Here is a 22,483-nt window from a genome sequence, read left to right as displayed (position 1 = left end):
TTGTTTGGCTACAATTACAGCTAAGTAAAAAATCTAGCTAAGTAAAATAATGTAGATATTGATTGTTCGGCTACAATTACAGCTAAGAAAAAAATCTAGCTAAGTAAAAAGTTTAGCTAAGTAAAAAATCTAGCTAAGTGGAATAATGTAGATAATGATTGTTTGGCTACAATTACAGCTAAGAAAAAAATCTAGCTGAGTAAAATAATGTAGACATTGATTGTTTGGCTACAATTACAGCTAAGAAAAAAATCTAGCTAAGAAAAAATAATGTAGATATTGATCGTTTGGCTATAACTGAAGCTAGATCTTGAGTATAAAAATAGGAAATAACGAGCTAGAAAAGTGGAGGGGGAACAATAGGGGAAGGGTATGGAGCGAACTCGGATTCTTCATTTTTTTGAAACGGGAGCGAACTCGGATGAACCGGTTTGCCCGAAAAATTTAATCCGCTTATTTCGTGGGCCTGGGAGCGAACTCGGCAATTGCCATTTTTTTGTTGGTTTCTTATAGAAAATTTTCTCAGGATTATGGAAAAAATATGGAAAAAATTCTTACGAATGCGCAAAGTGGTTAAAAATGGAATTTAATATGAAAAATATGGCTATTTATCGATTATGTAAATATACTTTGTAAAATAATAATTATTTCTAAAATCTAATAACGGCATTCGATAAAGCTTGTCGAGTTAAAGAAAAAAATCGAAAAAAAATTTTCAATATCTCGAATAGTTTTCGAAGCGCGATAATTTAAAAATTTTAATCTATTTTTTTTTCTTTTTTTTTCAATTTCAATAATGGAATTCGATGAAATTCGTCAAGGAGAAAAAAAGCCCCTATAGAAAATTTAGATATCTTGAATAGTTTTCGAGTCATCTATATTTTTGTAAACATGTATAGGATTTTTTTTACTTAGCCACTAGATTTTTACTTAGCTAGATTTTTTTAGTGAGTTACATCTTTTTCTTAGCTACATTACGTGCGGATCATGTGCGTTTTTTGTGCGGTATTCGTAATTTTTGTGCGTCTTTTTTTTTTTTTTTGTTAAAATTGTGCTAGCTTACACTGAAAGCTAGCAAAACTTTTTTAATAATCATCTGGTCTTGATGTTATTAGGCTCAAAATTACGTGCAAATTATGTCTGATTTATGTGTGGAAAAATAAATTAAAAAAAAAATTTTTTTTTCATTTTTTATAACATTTTTAAAAACTAACAAATTAAAGCTAGCACAACTTTTTAAATACTGATCAGATCTTAATGTAAGTAGGCCCAAAATTACGTGCACATTATGTGTGATTTATGTGCGAATAAATAAATTCAAAAAAATAATTTTCTTTTATTTTTTATAACATTTTAGGCCTACTTACATTAAGATCTATTGAGTATTTGAAAAGTTGTGCTAGCTTCAATTTGTTAAAACTTAAAAATGATATAAACAAGTAAAAAAATTTTTTTATGTTACAAGGGCAGTGGGAATAATGTGTGAATTTCCAAAGCGCAAGAGGGGTAGTGCGCTTTTTAGAAATTCACACATTATTACCACTGTCCCTAGTAACATAAAATATGGTTCGTTACATGTGCCCAATCAGAGAGCCCGCTCACAACTCATTTGGAGGGGAAACACTCGCCAAGGCTCGTGCTTGCCCCTCCAAATTCGTTGAGAGCACACTCTCTGAGTGGGCACTTGTAACGAAATATACTATTTCCAAATTTATTTATTTGCACATAAATCACACATTATTCGCACGTAATTTCGAGCCTAAATTTATCAAGATCGAATCATTATTAAAAAAGTTTTGCTAGCTTCAATTTGTTAATATTCAAAAATGTTATAAAATATAAAAATGAATTTTTTTTTTTAAATTTATTTATTCACACATAATTATCACATAATTAGCACGTAATTTTGGGCCTAATTTCATTAAGATCTGATTAGTATTTAAAGAGTTGTACCAGCTTTCATTTGTCATTTTTTAAAAATGTTATAAACAATTAAAAAAATTTTTTTTTCCAAATTAATTTATTCACACATAAATCACACATAATTTGCACTTAATTTTCAGCCTAATTTTATCAAGATCGCATCATTATCAAAAAAGTTTTGGTACCTTTAATTTGTTAATATTCAAAAATGTTATAAAATATAAAAATAAATTTTTTTTTTAAATTTATTTATTCGCACATAATTAACACGTAATTAGCACGCAATGTTGGGCCTACTGACATCAAAAACCTATCATTATTTAAAAAGTTGTGCTAGCTTTAATTTGTTAATATTCAAAATGTTATAAAACATAAAAACAAAAATTTTTTTTTAAATTTATTTATTCGCACATAAATCACACATAATTTACACTCAATTTTAAGCCTAATTTCATCAAGATCGAATCATTAGTACAAAATTTTTGCTAGCTTTAATTTGTTAATATTCAAAAATGTTATAAAAAATAAAAGAAAATTATTTTTTTTAATTAATTTATTGGCACATAAATCACACATAATTTGCACGTAATTTTGAGCCTATTAACATTAAGACCAGATGGTATTAAAAAAGTTTTGCTAGCTTTTAGTGTAAGCTAGCACAATTTAAAAAAAAAACAAAAAAAAAAACGTACAAAAATTACGAATACCGCACAAAAAACGCACCCCAGGTAGGAAGTGACGACGGGCACAAGCCTGGGACAAGCCTGATTACCCGGCTCTCGGGCCTGTGTCAGGCCTGTGACACAAGCCTGTGTCAAGTCTGGAATGTTCACGATGTATTTACTGGTGTCGGACTAGTGTATCAGGCTTGGCACAGGCTTGTGTTCCCAGGCTTGACACAGTCTTGTGTTCCCAGGCTTGACACAGTCTTGTGTTCCCAGGCTTGACACTGGCTTGCAAAAAAAATTATAAAAAAATATAAATAAACAATTATTATTAATTTATTAATTTGACATTATTATTTTTTACGCGATACAATTTGAATTAACGATGATTATATGAACGAAAATAAACGGCGTAACGGGGGATCGATCCTAGGTCTCTCACGTGGAACTCCAATGCTCTATCAAGTCGACCACGGGGGATTCATGAAAGAGTCAGTCAAAATTTTTTATATGGATGAATTTATTCGAGAGTCAATACACAGTCCTTGTAAAAGCCTGGCACGATAGTCAAAACCTAATAATTTTTATTTAAAATGTCTATTTACAATTTATAGATCTAATTAATTAATTGTTTTTTTTAATCGAATATATGCACAAGTCAAGTCCCGTGTGAGGCTTGGTAAAACGGGCTTGACACAAGGCTCGTGTGAGGCCGGGGAAAACAAAAAAAACAGGCTTGACACCGGCTTGGACTATTGAAGCCTGTGTGAGGCCGGTTGAAAACAACGGGGACAGTCTTGTGTCAAGCCTGTGTTAACGAGGCTCGGGTGGGGCCAGGGAAAACAAAGGACACAGGCTTGACCCCGGCTTGAATTATTGAGGCCTGTGTGTGGGCGGTTGAGAATAACGGTGACAGGCTTGTGTCAAGCCTGTGTTAACAAGGCTCGTGTGAGGCCGGGGAAAACAAAAAACACAGGCTTGACACCGGCTTGAATTATTGAGGCCTGTGTGAGGCCGGTTAAAGACAACGGGGACAGTCTTGTGTCAAGCCTGTGTTAACGAGGCTCGTGTGAGGCCAGGGAAAACAAAAAACACAGGCTTGACACCGGCTTGAATTATTGAGGCCTGTGTGAGGCCGGTTAAAGACAACGTGGACAGTCTTGTGTCAAGCCTGTGTTAACGAGGCTCGTGTAAGGCCGGAGAAAACAATGGGCACAAGCTTGTGTCAAGCCTGTGCTCCCCAGGCTCGATACACGACCCTCGCACAAGCCTGGCACAGTTGTTCAAGCCCGAGAACTCCTACCTGGGACATCATCCGCACGTAATTCCTGACGTAGTCCGGTTTGATTGTGCTATAATGTATGTGCTGACTTTACAGACCTTTTATTTGATGGTTCTAACCTCGAATACTCGAATTGAGATTTATTTTTTTTTTCCAACCAAACTGTTTTTTACTTCTTTTAAATATTCTTATCTCATAGAAAAAAATTTCTATTTAACAGAATTTTTTATCTTAATTTCAACAAAAAATTTTAACAGTGTGATCTTCTTACTATTCGTACTTCTCTCTTTATATTTTATCTTTCCCAAGTTCAAAATGAGGGACTTAGTTTTTTTTTCGTAATTTTTTTTTTTTTTCCAAGCTTTTTCTTTAATTTTTTCTTTTTAAATTTTTTTTGTACTTTTTTAAAGTTTAATTCTTATATTTTTTTATAATCAAATTTAAATATAATTAAAGCTAAGTAAAAATCCAGATAAGGGAAAGATGTAGCTCATTATTAATTAAAATCAATTACAAAGTAATAGTATATTATGTATCAAAGGCGCAATGTGTGTGCTGAGTGCAAGAGACGATCACTCACATTGCGCCCGCGTAACTCATACTATTTTTTGGCCGAGCGGGCGGGAAACACCCGTTTGTCGCCCGCAATGTGTAGAGCAACAAAGATATGCTTCGCGCCACAAATTTAGGGCGACAAACGGGCAATTCCCGCCCGCTAGGCCAAAAAAATTATTCCAAGTCTCTTTTTTTACTTTTATTCGAGTTGGCAAAACTAGTCAAAACTAGAGGGCTGATACCGAACTCAGGCCCGAGCACCCCATGGTGCCCCCCGTCGCGGTTTATTGCAGATTATGGCCATTATGACCATCCGTATTTTTATTTTTCTTTGACTCGTTTCGTCTAGTTTTGCCAAAATCAAAATAAGGGACTTAGTTTTTTTTCGTAAAATTTTTTTTTTCCAAGTTTTTTGAAGTAAAAAATCTAGCTAAGGGAAATAATGTAGATATTGATTGTTTGGCTATAATTAAAGCTAAGTAAAAAATCTAGCTAAATGAAAAATATAGCTAAGTAAAATAATGTAGATATTGGTTGTGTGGCTACAATTACAGCTAAGTAAAAAATCTAGCTAAGTAAAATATCTAGCTGAGTAAAATGATGTAGATATTGATTGTTTGGCTATGATTAAAGCTAAGTGAAAAATCTAGCTAAGTAAAATAATGTAGATATTGATTGCGTGGCTACAATTACAGCTAAGTAAAAAATCTAGCTAAGTAAAATCATTATTTTATAGATATTGGTTGTGTGGCTACAATTACAGCTAAGTAAAAAATATTGCTAAGTAAAATAATGCAAATAATGATTGTGTGGCTACAATTACAGCTAAGTGAAAAATCTAGCTAAGTAAAAACTTAAGCTAAGTACAAAATTTAGCTAAGTAAAAAATCTAGCTAAGTAAAAATCTAGCTAATTAAAATAATATAGATATTGATTGTTTGGCTACAATTACAGCTAAGTAAAAAATCCAGCTAAGTAAAAAATTTTGCTGGTAAAATAATGTAGATATCTAAGTTTTTTTTTTTTTAAATTTAATTTTTTTTCCAAAGTCCATTATTTTTAGCTTGGCAAAACTAGACAAAACTAGTCAATAAATAAAAATAACAACGGACGGACATGGAAGCCAGAATGAACGATAAGTCACGTTCCGCCTCCCTGGAGCGCTTGGGCCTGAGTTCGGACGTTGCCCTTGTTTGGCTGGTTTTGCCAAGTTTCAAAATACGGGACTTAGTTTTTTTCTCGTAAAAAGTTTTTTTTCAATATTTTTTTTCTAAGTTTTTTTCTTGCTACAATTGCAGCTAAGTAATAAATCCAGCCAAGTAGAAAGTCTAGCTAAGTAAATACTTTACTGGTAAAATAATGTAGATATTGATTGTTTGGCTACAATTACAGCTAAGTAAAAAATCTAGCTAAGTAAAAAATCTAGCTAAGGAAAAGATGTAGCTAAGGAAAAGATGTAGCTAAGTAAAATAATGTAGATTTTTATTTTTCGGCTACAATTACAGCTAAGTACAAAATCTAGCTAAGGAAAAGATGTTGCTAAAGAAAAAATGTAGCTAAGTAAAAAATCTAGCTAAAGAAAATATGAAGCTAAGTAAAATAATGTAGATTTTGATTGTTGAGCTAAAATTACAGCTAAGTACAAAATCTGGTTAAGTAAAATATCTAGCTAAGAAAAAAATATTGCTGGTAAAATAATGTAGATATGGATTGTTTTGTTACAATTACAGCTAAGTTCAAAATCTAGCTAAGTAAAAAATTTTGCTAGTGAAATAATGTAGATATTGATTGTTTTGTTACAATTACAGCTTAGTAAAACATCTAGCTAAGTAAAAAATTTTGCTAGTGAAATAATGTAGATATTGATTGTTTCGCTACAATTACAGCTAAGTAAAAAAATGTAGATATAAAAAAAAACACTTGGTTTTTTTTTGTAAAATTTTTTTTTTTTTCTAAGTTCATTATTTTGAACTTGGCCAAACTAGACGAAACAAGTCAAAAAATAAAAATGACTCCAGATGGTCATGGAAGCCAGAATGGACGATAAGTCACGTCCCTCACCGTGGGAGTGCCACGGGGCTGAATTTGGATATTGCCCACCGTTTCCCTGTGCAAGCTAGGATGGAGGAGTAATTTGAAGCATCTATTCATTCAAAAGCCCACACTAGAATTATTCAAATTTTTTTTCGTGACGATACAGTGGATGTGTAATCAAGAAAATATTATTTTTGAAAAATTAAACAAAGTACATATAATTTTTCAAGAACGTATGTAGTATCTATATAAATAAATGAATAAAAAATAAATAAATGTCTCAGGTTTGGTTAAAAAAAACATCATTTATAATAACAACAATTAATAATTTTTTGTTCTTACTGTACTCATCTAGTTTCCACGCCGCACTTATCTTGTCATCTATTGTTAAATTGTTCTTGAAATCTCTTCATTTATTGTTGCCAAATTCCATGTGTTTCCAACTATAACCCCTATTTTCATTTATTTTTTCACAAATATCGGTCCAATAGTATCAGTCCCAATAGTATCGTTTTGGTGATATCAGTGTCTAAAAGCATCGATATTTCAGTAGAAAAATATGATCTTTGTATATATTTTCTGTAAATATCGGTGATAATATTCGGGATAGATCGATATATTATCGGTGCTTCCGATATTTTTCTGACCATCGTCCAACCCAATTCTGATCCGATTCAGATCTAAACCTGACTTGATTTTACACTTGGAAAGAGTCACTCGAAACCCAAAAAAGTTTTTTGAATGAACGTGAAGGGGTAAAAAGGTTTAACATCGTCAATTTGATGCGTACTGCTTCATGGATATACGTCAGAATATATGAAAATCATATTTAATAATTCTAAAATTTTTGTGTTTACAATTCATAGAATATATCTGTAACTAATACTTATTCAATTAAACTCATTGCTTATTAATTTTTGTTTCATTTCATTGCAGATTAATCTGCGCCTTATTCTAGTAAGTGGGAAAACAAAAGAATTTCTGTTCTGTCCGAGTGATTCAGCAGGAGATATAGCTCATCATGTATTTGAAAACTGGCCCGCAGGTAAATAATATGTTTATTTTTCGTTAATAAAATTGAATTTTTTAAACCGAAAATATTTTCACTCTAAATTCATTTCATAAAGTCTGTACTTCTATAGATATATCAAGGTTTTTTCTAGCTATAGTTTTTTGCTACACAAGCTCTATACACTGAAAAACTTTCTTCTAGAATTCAAATACATCTTGGCAATATAATGTTTGAGAGAAGAAATAAATAGTTAATTAAAAACAATAATTGTTGTGTAATAAGAAAATTTTTTTGAATTTTACAATATTCTGTTTGTTTTGTACCGATAGTGTCTTGTTTTAAACAACAATTGTTCTAATAAATTGGCTTCTTGATTTAAACGATAGAGCAATTTCTTTTAAAAAATAAACTTCTAAAATTATGCCACTAGCTTCTTAAAACAAACGGTTAATGGTTTATGATAAGAAAACCAACTACATATTCAAAATGACATTGTTATATCCTACGGTAACAACGTATACGATATTCACCCACATAAATTTTTTCATTTCATTAAAGCTTTCGTAGAGTGGGTATAAGCAGAGTGGTGCCAAGAGTGGTCCAGTTATTGATTGGTCCGCCATTTTCTGCTTTTTGTATATAGTAGGGAGAAGAAAGAGTTTTGAACAGTTTAAAAAGGCCATAATTTTTTATTGAATTTAATTCAATATATAAGTTAAGTAAATACCATCAAAATAAAAATTCTTAATTTTTATATACAAAAGTGACTCATTTTTCCCTTTTTTAATAAACAAAAGAGGTGAAATAAAAAAAAAATATGAATAAAAAAAATTAGGCAGGTTTTTCAAAATTACAAAATCAAATTTATAAACTATCGTAAGAAAACCGCCTTATTTTTTTTATTCATATTTTTTTTTTATTTCACCTCTTTTGTTTATTAAATAAGGAAAAAATGAGTCACTTTTGTATGTAAAAATTAAGAATTTTTATTTTGATGGTATTTCACTTCTTTTGTTTAATTAGACGCTATTCTGGGAAAAATCCTGTTTTCAATTTTTTAACAATAATTTGAAAAATTTTTTTTGAACATGAAAATTATTCGGCTAAAGTTTAGAATACGTAGAAAAAAGATGTATTTATTAAAATTCCGGTCCACAATTTCGAACAATTGTTTTTTATTTGTTGAAAAAAAAAAAAAGAATCTAACGCGCCAAGTGTATACTGTGAACCAATCAGATGTGCGTATCCTTATGTAAGTATGCGTACGTATTGATGTGAAGTGAAATGGACATAGCACCGATGCATGTATAAAAGAGGACGGAGAGATAAACGAAGAGATCAGACCGGCAATATTAAAGAGGGAAAGAGAACGCGACGAAATGAAGCATTTTTAAGTTTGAAGAATATTTTTTAGTCAAAACTGTGACCCGGCATTTACGGGGTACTGTATCAATTTTATTATTCATCGGAAAAATTCGAGGATAGGCTTATTGGATAGGGAAACATCAATATTGATAAGGAAACTATTATTACTTCAAATTTAAAATTGATATTTAAGGAGTTATTAAATAAATAAAGAATTGTGACGTCATACACACGCAATCTATTTATATAATTACCCGGTAACATCTCTCGCGCTGGGAAAAAATGAGTCGAGACTCTACCGAGTCTCCTGATATATAATTTAAATTGTAACGGAATTTATTATTTCGTCGGTTCTCGGAATGAATAATTCAAACAAAGAGCTTGTTATGAATCTATGAGCTCTGATTATTTATTTGTTGTCGCTTGAATTGTTAATAACTAATGGGAGTTAGTTGATAATAATTCAAAGGATCACAGCTAAAGCTCTGTAGAGGGTCAAGTCCGTTATACGGGACGTCAATGGGGCGCCTATTCGATGTTCCATAACGCGTCTTGATACGTTAAGGCGGTATGTCAAAATATTGAAAAAAAAAAATTGTTTTTATTTTTTATCACGTTAACTAATTATTATTTAAAAAAATTTATTTGACGAAAAATATGTATTTTTCAATTCTATTAACGACTGTATTTTTTATTTTTCTGATTTATCAATTTTAATTTTTTTTATTTTTTACCCACCGAAACATAGCGTTTTCTTGTCTTCGAGCGCTCGTCTGGTTATTGCATCCGGACCCTCAATTGTATTGTAATATAATTATTTATAATTTTTTACGGACGTAGGTAAATTCAGATTGAACCTCCTGGGGACCCCCCCGTGGCGAGGGTCACGGTTTATGCCATTCTACGGCTCTTCGGTAGATTCAGTTTCAGCTCTCTCGTTTTGGCTAGTTTCGCCGAGTCAAATAAAAGTAAAATAAGGGACTTAGAAATTTTTTTAAATTTTTTTTCTAATTTTTCTTTAAGTTTGATTCTTATATTTTCTTATAATTAATTTTAGATATTTTTCTTATTCACAATTTACCCAAGAATTTGGATAGTAAAATGAGCTAGAAATTGATTGTTTGGCTACAATTACAGCTATAAGTAAAAAATCTAGCTAAGTAGAGAATTAAGCTGGTAAAATTATGTAGATATTGTGGGTTTGGCTCTAATTAAAGCTAAGTAAAAGATGTAGCTAAGTAAAAAATCTAGCTAAGTAAAAAATCTAGCTGAGAAAAAGATGTAGCTGAAGGAAAAATTAAGCTGGTGAAATTATGTAGATATTGTGTGTTTGGCTATGATTAAAGCTAGGTAAAAGATGTAGCTAAGTAAAAAATCTAGCTAAGAAAAAGATGCAACTGAAGGAAAAATTGAGCTAGTAAAATTATGTAGATATTGTGAGTTTGGCTCTAATTAAAGCTAAGTAAAAGATGTAGCTAAGTAAAAAATCTAGCTAAGAAAAAGATGTAGCTAAAGAAAAAATTAAGCTGGTAAAATTTTGTAGATATTGTGTGTTTGGCTGTAATTAAAGCTAAGTAAAAAATCTAGCTAAGTAAAGAATCTAGCTAAGGAAAAGATGTAGCTGAGGCAAAAATTAAGCTGGTAAAATTATGTAGATATTGTGTGTTTGGCTATAATTGAAGCTAAGTAAAAAATCTAGCTAAGGAAAAAATCTAGCTATTATTATTAATTAAAAAGTAAAAATTATTCTAAGTCCCTTAATTTACTTTTATTTGACTTGGCAAAACTAGCCAAACCGAGAGAGCTAAAACTGAATCTACCGAAGAGCAGTAGAATGGCATAATCCAAGATAGGGCATGACCCTCACTGCTGGGTGCCAAAAATCTGAATTTACCGATTCCCTTTTTTACACTTATAATTTTCTCGTAAATGCGAATATATTCATATTTTTGGTATTTCACAATGTCGATATTACGGCGATATCGACGTCGCATCGACCGTATACCATACCCGACTTATTATCGAGATAGCTTATGTCGATTTTCGCGTATTTTTCTACCTGGGTTGCAAATTAATATCAATGGTGAGTCTCAGTGTTTATTTAAAAACCAATCCCAATCACTATTTATTATTCCTGTCATTTCAAATTATCCCTTGGTTTTAATTACGCTTGGTTTTACTTAAGGTTGCTTACAAGGGACATAGTCGTACTATTATTTAGGCTTGGAGGACTCGTATACCACTACGTTTATTTTGTGGCCCCTCTTTAAAAATTTTGTTACGCTTTTGCCTTAAAAATCGTAGTGTGTGTGTAAACAGATAGGCACCAACACTATTTCAGCAAGCAAAATAGAAATCGTGAGACACTGTATTTTTTTATATACTACCACTACTACAGTGCATCATTGTGTATGTCACGTTGGTGTATAACATCCCGCTCGGCAAGTGAAAAGTAAACAAGGAGAAGAGAGCAGTGTTGCCGGATCGCAATTCTCTCATGTCCTCTCGTTGCGAGAAAGACGAAAATTTCAAAATTTAACATTAAATATCTTTAAAAATCAACATCAGAAAAAATTCAAATTTTTTTATCGTATTCGTCTTGTAGAGCACTACAATTTGATAGTAATTTGCGAATTTTTTAGTGAAAAACGAACTCATTAAAAATAAAAATGTACGGTATATCAACTTATAGTCCTATCCTCGCGTATAAAAGTTGTCAACTTTGACATTAATTATCTCAAAAAAACGACGTCAGAAAAAATAGAAAAAATATGAGAGTATAGATATTTATTTCATTTAAAAAATGAGCCAAAAAAAAAAAATTGAGTGACGATTTAATTATTTATAAGCAACCTTAATTGTGCACAGAGAGAAGCAAATATCAGGTTTTACTATGCTTCTGTAGTACCGGTAGATGTTTTTGGATTTTTAGTAAGATATAATATTTTTGAAGTGAAACTTCTTTAGAATGGGTAGTAAAAAAAAAACAAAAGATGGATGCAACGAAAGTAACGGTATGAAGGTAAGTAATTTTAAATTATTTTTTATCTTGTTTTATTTATTTATTCCCTTGACAACGATACGAAAAAATTTGTTAAAAATTTGTTTCAAAATTTTAGTTCCACGAAAGATTTGAGAGACGAAGGTGAATATTAAGATTAAAACTTTGATTATATACTAATATATAATTTATTATGTTATTCTTGATCAAATAATGCGTATTTAAAATTAATCTGTTAAATAAACAAATAATACACAAGATAATAGTTATTCAAGTGCTTGACATAATACGACAGCAACATCATAATTACAATACCAAACAACAATAAATAATATGTGGATGAAATGTGGTACCACGTGAACGTAAAGATAGTAAAGATGGTATTTTAGATTGTATAGGATTTCAAGAAACAATTAATGATATTGAAATATTAGCAGAAAAATGTGACAAATGTACTGATAATTAAAATACGACGAGGTGCTATACCAATGTCTGATAATTTTGATGAGACTTGTAATGGTGGTTATAATAATATTTTTAAACAAATAATGAGTATCTAAAATAAATCTGTTAAATAAACAATTAATACACAAGATAGTGGTTATTCAAGTGCTTGACATAATACGACAGCAACATCATAATCACAATACCAAACAACAATAAATAATATGTGGATAAAATTTGGTACTACGTGAACGTAAAGATAGTGAAGATCGTATTTTAGATTGTATAGGATTTCAAGAGACAATTAATGACATTGAAATATTATTAGAAACATGTGATAAATGTACTGGTAATTCTAAATCAGTAAAATTTAAAATACGACTAGATCTTATACCAATGTCTGGTAATTTTCATGAGACTTGTACTGGTGGTTGTAATAATATTTTCAATCAAATAATGAGTATTGAAAATGAATTTGTCAAATAAACAAATAAAACCCAAGATAGTGGTTATTTAAGTGCTTGACATAATACGACAGCAACATCATAATCACAATACCAAACAACAATAAATAATGTGTGGATAAAATTTGGTACTACATGAACGTAAAGATAGTAAAGATCGTATTTTAGATTGTATAAGATTTCAAGAGACAATTAATGACACTGAAATATTATCAAAAACATCTGATAAATGTACTGGTAATCCTAAATCAGTAAAATTTAAAATATGACTAGATCCTATACAATGTCTGGTAATTTTCATGAGACTTGTACTGGTAGTTTTAATAATATTTTAAATCAAATAATGAGTATTTGAAATAAATCTGTCCAATAATAAAATAATACACAAGATAGTGGTTATTCAAGTGCTTGTGCTTGTTATGATCGTGCTTGCCATGATCGAAATAAATTCAAGATCTTGAATGAATTTGTTGAGGACCAAGAAATGGAACAGATGATTAAATATTGAATCATTCCATGAAACAACAACAACAGGAGTAAATAATAATTTAATAAATGATGTACCGAGTGGAAATCAAAATAACAACAACATTATTGATCATATATAAACAGCAGCAATCATAATAGAACAAATACATGGTGGTGGTAGTGGCGGCGATGATGCACCATCATGTGTTTGTAGTTAATTCGCTCATAAAAAAAATGTTGAAAAAATCGATCAATATTTGACATCAAATTTTTTTAACATCAAATAGTTTGTTTTGTTTTTTTTTTTTTTTTTTACGGAGGCTAGGAGCCATAGGCTCAGCCGCAGTCTTGAATTCATCGGCGAAAAAAAAAAAACGCTCATAACTTACGAACAAAGTAACCGAGAGACTTCAGACCAGGCTCAAAAGAAGCGCATTAAAAAACTCTATCGCCCGCGTAATAGGTTTTTTTGCTCTATTGATAATAATTTTTAATCGAAAAACTAAAATGTAAATTTTGAAAAAAATTTTTTTCTTGCTTAAAAATTTGTGGTGTCTAAACTTTCCATCAAAGAGTATTTATCTCCACAGGTTTTTTGTTCGTGAATCTTTTCTGTTTTATATTTCATCATTCTTAAATTATTCTTTATGTAACTTAAAATAGTAAAATAGTACATAGTTCATGTGAAAATTTTACAAGTTATAAAAACGGCGCAATAAATAACTCAACGCGAAATCAAAAGAGAGACTTCGTATAAGGCTTACATTATGCGTCTCAAAAAACTCTATCGCCCGCATGATGGGTTTTTTCCCCTATCTATAATAGTTTTTGAGAAAAAAAAAAAACCTTCAAAATTTGAAAAAAAATTCGGATATTTAATTTTTTTGCTCGAAAACTGTTATTGAGAGAAAAAAAAATCCGTAATGCCGTCACTAGATTTTTTTTAGGCGCATAATTTGAGCCTAATACGAACTCCCTAGGGATATCTTGATTATAACAAAAGTTATGGCTCGCCGAAAAAAAAATAAAAAAAACGGACCAAAAAATGTCATCATAGAGTTGAAATAAAATGTTTATAAGGCTCTAAAAAAAGCTTTGAAAAACTCTATTGCCTTTCTTTCAAGTATGAATAATGTTTTCGTTAATTAACGGTTAAAATATGTCTAAACAATAAAAATATCAATGGCCCTAGCCGGAGTATTGAAAATTTTTAATTTTCAACGGGTAACGCTGGCCACATGCCCCAACAAATGTTACCAGGTCTTTTTTTTTTTATTAAAATATTGAAGAGATAGCTACTAAATTAAAATCAAATTTATTTCCATTATAATTTGTATTAATTTTATTTATATTTTTCAGGCTGTAACATGTCAGATTACGAGGCTGAAATTGGCTCAATATTCAATAATATTGAAAGCTTGAGTCATCTAAAGTTGATATATCGGGAAAATATTAAAAGATATCATCCCGACAAAAATCCTGAAGATAAAAAAACAACTGAAAAAACTCAGTATTTCATGAATATATATACATAAAATAAAAAGTATACATAAAATAGTAATAGAAGTGTTTGGCTGACTGTTCAATGAACAAATATTTATATAAAATTATATTCTGTGTTAAGTTTTTAAATTAGAAGTTCATTTACATAGAACCTTTATATTATAACTAATCAATAAATTTAAAAATTTCTATCATAATTTTTAATGACTGTATGAACATAATAGTTCACTCGGAATGAGAGCGAAAAAGACAACTAGTCAAAAATATATTAATGCAACGAGAGATCTTTCAATTACTATTTATTAGAATTACTAAAGAAGTTTCACTTCCCTGTGCGTACAATAACACACATCTTTTTTTTTAGGGAATTTTAATTTCCTATTGTTTTCGCTTTTCATCTGCCCCCCCCCCCCCCCGAAAATATTCCAAGTTTCTTAATTAATCTAAATACGATAAATTTGGTAAATATAAAAGAAAATACAGAAAAATATATGAAAATATCGAGAAAAAAACATTGAATATAAAGAAAAATACGATAACTAGCAAAAATATCATATAAATATCGCGGAAAAAATGGCTAAGTATAAAGAAAAATACAATAAATATGAGAAATTTCAAAGGAAAAATCACTGAATATAAAGAAAAACACGATAAATATGGGAACATATAAATTATTTATGAGAAATTTTAATGAAAAAATCATTGAATATAAAGATAAATACGATAAAAATAGAATAATATCGAGTAAATAGGAGTAAATATAAAGGAAAATACATAAAAATACGATAAAGATGGGAAATATCACATAAATATCAGTAAATATAAAGGAAAATATACGAAAATTTCATAGAAAGATCATTAAATATAAAGAAAAATACGATAAATATGAGAAATTTAAAGGAAAAATCACTGAACATGAAAATTATCGAAAACTACAAAAACAAAAGAAAGATCTCCGTAAAAGTGACCGTTTAAATAATGATGAAATTTACAAAAAAGTATGTTACACTTGTAATAAGAGTTTACTGCGAGGTAAAATTCCTGAATTAGCGAGAATCAATGGTTTTTATTATCCGATTGAACCTGATTTACCACTTTTAAATAAAGTAGAGGAACGATTAATTTCTCCACGATTACCATTCTTACAAATTCGTAAACTAGGAGCAGATGGCCAATTCGGATTGAAAGGAAATATCATCAATGTACCCATTGATGTCGATCAAACAGTTTTATAGTTTACCGGGAAATATGGATAATGATTGCACAATCAATATACATTTACAAAAAAGGCTAGCGTTTAAGTCATCGTATTTGAGCGATTACGTGAATACTGGTAAATTAAAAGCCTGGCTAACAAACTCAAAATTTATTCATTCATCACAAAATTGAAATATCACGCGAATGGAAAATTGAAAATGTCATGAATGTCGATGTGAATGATAATGATTTTGAGGAAACAACTGATATACCGATAGATGAATCCTCAACTGTTATATTTAATCCTGATTGTTCATATGCAATCGCTCCTGAAGAAAATCGTACGCCGAAAAGTTTAATATTTGATAACGATGCTGACGAATTAAGCTTTCCACAAATATATTATGGACAAAAACGTGTATCTAGTACTAAAAAACAACCAAGTACATATAAAATAGCGAATTCTGAAATTCGTCGATTTGATAGACGTGGTGCATCAAATGATCGCCTCTTATATGTTTGGGCAAAAGTCCAACGTGAAAAAATGTTGATATCAATTAATATTCTGTTTCATTTGAAAAAATCAACAAATTTATCAGCTCAGGATACATTGAATCCTAAAACTATTGAAGATTATATCAATAAAGGTTTAGCTTATTTGAAACACTTACCTCAGGGACCAGTTTATTGGCAAAATGAAAAAAGAAAAGTAAATGCAATGATTAGACAATTTGGAAAACCAACAATATTTTTAACTATGTCCGCTGCCGAAATACATTGGAATGAATTGATAAAAATACTACATAAAGCTACATATGGAAAAGAATTAACTAATGATGAATTTATGAATATGACATACATGCAAAAAAAAAAATTGCTACAGAATGATCCTGTAATTTGTGCCAGTTATTGTGAACATAAAATACATTGTATTTTCAAAACTTTTGATTATGATGAAGGACCGTTCGGTAAATATAAAAGTGATCATTATTATTATAGAATCGAATTTCAACACCGAGGATCACCACACGTACATATGTTGATATGGTTGAAAGATGCACCCTCTTATTTATCGATAAGTAATAAAGAAATGATGATACCCGTAGAGTCTAATATAAACTTGGAAGATGAAGACGAAAATGAAAAATTAATTTTGAATTTAGAAAAATACAAGAAATCGTACATTTACCTAATAATTCATTTACAGGTTAAATTATTTTTAAATAAAAAAAAAACAATATTATTAATACTGGTACTAATTTTTTATAGATATAATCGCAATCATAACAGCAATAAAGGAAGTGGAATTTATATATTCAATGACAGGACGGTTATTAAGAAAAAGAACAATATCGATAGCAGACGACAGTGATTACGAAGTAAAATCAAATTTAGATGAAAAAAAAAGTACTGAAACTAACTAAAGATACTAAATTAACTAAAAAATATATATTTTAGATTGAATTAAATATGTGGAATGAAGAGGCAGAAAGTTTTGAGGGAAAAAAGGGTGACGTGATAGCACTGAAGGAATTGAAAATAAATGAATATAAAAAAATTAAAAATTTAACAACGACTTCAACAACGACTAAAACACTCAATCCTAATTCAACGGAGGGAAAAAAGTACAGTAAAAGAAATAAAATATATTACGGCAATTTTATAAATAAATATTAAACAATCACAGAGTAAAATCATGGTACAGCAAGATAAATAAAAACAAAGAATTTAAAAAGGTAGAAGGAAGCGATTCCGGAAATGAAGATGACCCATTAGAAGGAACAAGCAAAATGTATAAAAATTGAATAAACTTTACGCATTGTAACAATGAAAAATAAATATTTCTATTCACGATTCATTTTTATTCATTCCCTCAATTTTCAATGAACTAAAAATCGAAATTAAAATTCCCCCCGAAGGAAAAGCACAGTTGCTTCAGCAACTGTAACATATTTTTTATATTTTTATTATTTATACTATATAATTTAATGAAGGCACATAGAAAATTTAATTATATGTAATCAAACTATGAAACAAGATTTTTTTTACTGAACAAATAGTCGAAAGTACTAATGTAATCTTTTTTTTAAATAAACTTCAGATACAAAGTGTTATGTGTAAATCAATGTTTATTATGTTAGCATAGTAGAATTAACAATTGACGCTCGTTAAAATAATCATTCAGTACCTAAATTCGAATAATGTTATTTGTACTACTTATCAACTTTAAAAAATACGATTCCCGATTTAATTTTTATTGTGTGTTATATATTAATTACGATATTTTAAGTGAATTTTACTATGTTCACATGGCAAAGTATGCGGAAAGACGAAATACAAAACAAAAGAGTCAATTTTACATTAATTTTAGTTTAGTCCCGTAGCTAAGAGGTCTAAAACGTGCCCGATACCACGTCAACGTATACTTCGTTGGTTCGATCTCCGGTCAGGGTGTGATAGAAAAAAAATAAAAAACCGAAACAAAAGCTTCTGCGTAATAATAAAACAGAAAAAAAAAAAATAATTTAATTTTTTGATCAAATATATTTTCAACTCTGCAACATAGTACTTTTTATTTTAAACAAGGACATTTTTACGATTGAGTATTATAACATTTACTACGTCTGATTAAAATTCTCAAACATAGTAAAACTCACTGTTTACATGATAAATGTTGCTAAATTCCCCAAAACATCCACCGGTACTATAAAACATAGTAAAATCAAGTGTTTTTTTTTAGTAAAACCTAATATTTCTTTCTCTCCGTGCACCAATATCAGTTGAAAAAAAATACGTACATTAATGACACTTTATGAAAGAAAGTGTTCACAAAATAAAGATGAGCTAATATCACGTGGTATTAGACGTGTTACATTTACTGCATTACAAAAACGTTCATATACAGTATATGAAAGTTGCACCAAATCTGCAGGTATATGAGAATTTCATATACTGTATATGGAAATTTCATATACTAGCATATGAAAAAATCATATACTTTGAATTTTTCAGCTCAAAGCTAGTATATGAAAAATTCATATACTGTATATGAAAATTTCACATACAGTATACGAGAATTTCATATACAGTATACGAATTTTTCGTATACTGCATATGAAAAATTCTATTAGTACAATATATATTAAAAAACAATTAAGTTTTTAAATTTAAATTATATGGGATGGTCTAAATTTATTAAATTTTTTTTCATTTGTCTACCATTTTTTATTATTTGTTCAATAACTATTAAATTATAATTTTATTACAAATATTTCAATTAAATCACAACTCATGTAACAGCTAAACTAAGTCTAAAAGTTATCAACACATTATGACAAGATATAATTCTATATTTTTTCAGAAATAAGCTCAAGTATTGACTAGAATAGCAAAATAGAAGAAAAAATATAAAATTTATCTTTACAAAACTTTTTTCTCAATCTATACGGGATATGTCACCGAGTAGTGTTTTCAAATATGCTTCTTTTAAGAAGTACCCAAGCTTTTTTGCATTAACTGGCTAATTACAATTGAAACTAAAATTTATAGTGCTTTCCTTTAATTGTTTTTTTATGTTTAAAACCCTAAATATTGTAAAATGACTCGTCAAAGTACAGTAAATTGCTTTCAATAATAATTAATAATCATCAAATTGTTAATTATAAATAATTAATAATAAGGAATATTATAGTACTATCTTTGACGACATTATCGAAGTCTTTAAGGTGAATGAGTTTATAAAATTTCACAAAATAGATATGTGTATATTATTCATTTATTGGCAGTAACAATAAAATAAATTAAAATGAATTTCTACATGATAATAATTGAAACACTGATGTGAATTAGTTTCAGTAATTGCGTATGTATTCACCTAGTATTGAGCTGATGGAACTCGAATATTATTAAAAATCAATCTTTTCCAGTGTGATCATAAACGAGTTTTTAAGTTTTAAAAAATTTATTGTATTGCATGTGAGGAGTGTTATTACTTATGATCTGTCAGTCATTTTTACTACGTAAACTGACTCATTTTCAATTATTTCTTCAATTGTATTAAATTTTCTTTTTCGAACCAGGAAATCAGGTATCAAAATAAGCCAGCACATAAGGATAAAAAACAACGTGTCAATTTGTTATTTAACTCAAATTTAAAATAATCGGTTCAGTTTTTTTTTTTTCGAAAAGTGTCAAGTATTCGAAATTGTCAGTAATTGTGTGTATATTGAAAGATGAGGATAAAAGTTTTTGACGTTGTAATTAAGTCTGAACTATTGAAAAAAAAAAATTTTAAACTTGACCCCACCTGGTTTTTCCCAAATAAAATTTCAGTATTTAATAGACATATATTTTACATCAGGTGGGGTCAAGTTTAAAATTTTTTTTTTTTCAATATAGTTCAGACTTAATTACAACGTCAAAAATATATTTCTTTCTTGTCTTTCTGGTATCACATCTTAATTAATATACACACAATTAGTGACAATTACGAATACTTGACACTTTTTTTTGTAAAAAAAACTTGTTTTTTTTTTTTGTTGAGATATCACATCTTTTTGTAGAGTAAACAATTTATTTATGGTGTCAAATTAGTTTAGAGGTTATGTCATGAATACAAACAAATAATAACATACTGCAGTGCAGCCAAAATATAAACACTAAAAAAAAAGAAGAGAAGTAATTGTAAAAATTTACCAACTGAACGGAAGAAATCTGGTCGATTTGATAAAAACGCAAAGACCGTAAATATCAATTATGCTTTAAATATATATTACCGCAATGAAAAAATCTGATTTTTTTTAAAAAAAAAAGCTTGACATCGATTTATGGGATCATTACAAAACCTCAACATCCTCATTCAACTCTATCATATTTTAATTAAATTTCTAAAAGATTTGAGACGGAAGGGGACAAAATATTTGATGTATAATAAGGCACGGTAGTAGTAGTTAATCTCATCTCACACATATTCACATCAACACATATATATTTCTTTCTCATACTTGACTCGAGGCACTACCGTGCCTCTTGATTATTAATCGCATGATGATATTTTTACAAATTATGATTATGTTTTGAGCAAATTCAAAACTGAGCAGCAAGCTTCCCAGGTAGGAAGTGACGACGGGGACAAGCCTGGGACAGGCCTGTTTGTCGTGCTTTGAGGCTCGTGTCAAGCTTCACTACCCGGCTTGTGTCAAGCCTGGGTGAGCCCCGGAATGTTCACTAAGTTTTTGTCGGTGTCAGGCTTGTATTCCAGGCTTGTTTCCCAGGCTTGTACCCAGCCTCATTTCTAAGCTTGTATCAAGCCTCATTTTTAAGACTGTGCCAAGACTCAATTTTTATCTTGGCACGAGCTCGGTTCCTGGATACCAAAAGGAGTAATGAATAATAAAAATTATATTTATTTAAGAACTTTTATTGTCTCTCAATTTATTTATTAACTTTGCACATGTTCATATTATAATATATTGTTGATAAGTCACGGATAGTCAACAAAATACGAAGCCACCATATTATATTTTGCATGCATATTTTCATTATAATATTAAACCACTATATATAGATTCATTTCTTTCTATATATGCTGTTTTTTTTAAAAATTATTGTTAAATAAATTTTCATTGAAAAAAAATATAATATTAATAACATTAGAAATATTAAATGAAACGTCAAGCTACCTTAACGTTTTTACAGAGGTTTTTACTCAGTTCTTTTTTTTTTTTTCATTTAAATTCTTGTTACTGTAACTTAAAAATCGTTTTATATTGTATTTAAATTAGTCAATGAAAATCAATTATTCATTTTATATCTTCAGGTTTTTTTTTGTGTACTTATTTTTTAAATTTTATAATATAAATATGACAATAATACTAAATTATATGAATGAACTTCAACAATGCTTTTTTTTTATTTAGAAATATTTTTTTAATTGATTAATTAATATGAATTTATGAATAATAAAAAATATATATTTATATCTATGAATAGATATTTACTTTCGTTTTTTTTTTCTTGTCAGTTTACTAAGTATCACAATGGTTATAAACTGCACAATATTTTTAACTTGTGTTTATTTAGACTTTTTTAAATATAAATGTCTCATATAAATTAGTAAATAATACCTGAATATAATTTTTTAGCTTACTTTTTTTATTTAATTTTTTATCAGTCAACTTTGTATATATACATATACACGGATACCTTTAAGCTGTTACTTTTTTACGTTGTTTATAGCCCTCTTCACGATCTTTGGCTCCAGAAAGATAATCACTTGTAATAGAAAGAATTTTCATTGCAACACCAGGATACTTGGCATGTAAAAACTCTGAAATAAATTTTAAATTCATGTTAACAAAAATTATCAACATATTGACAAAAGAAAAAAATAAATCAATTACCTGTCATGCAATTGAACGTTTGAGTACTATTAAAACTTAGTTTACTTGTACCATTAATTGATCTGCCAGCCCCACTGTAAACGAGTTGAACAGATCTTTTCATAACAGCAGGAACCATAACTTGAATATTTTTTTTGTGGTCCTCAGATGAGCTGCATATTCGAGTAAA

The 22,483-nt window shown here is 29.3% G+C and overlaps 1 protein-coding gene across 2 annotated transcripts in view; it reads left to right on the top strand.

Annotated features, from left to right (window-relative positions):
- Nucleotides 1–22,483, top strand: part of LOC122859582 (ubiquitin-like protein 3) — a 78,541-nt gene that overhangs the window by 2,966 nt on the left and 53,092 nt on the right. For both annotated transcript variants that reach the window (XM_044163255.1, XM_044163254.1), the window contains one exon: nt 7,396–7,504. In XM_044163255.1, coding sequence (XP_044019190.1) covers nt 7,396–7,504 — 109 coding nt within the window. The remainder of the gene's footprint in view (nt 1–7,395; nt 7,505–22,483) is intronic.

The sequence above is a fragment of the Aphidius gifuensis genome, linkage group LG6 (assembly GCF_014905175.1).
Source record: "Aphidius gifuensis isolate YNYX2018 linkage group LG6, ASM1490517v1, whole genome shotgun sequence".
In the NCBI taxonomy this organism is placed as follows: domain Eukaryota; kingdom Metazoa; phylum Arthropoda; class Insecta; order Hymenoptera; family Braconidae; genus Aphidius; species Aphidius gifuensis.
This window is presented reverse-complemented; position numbering and strand designations above follow the sequence as displayed.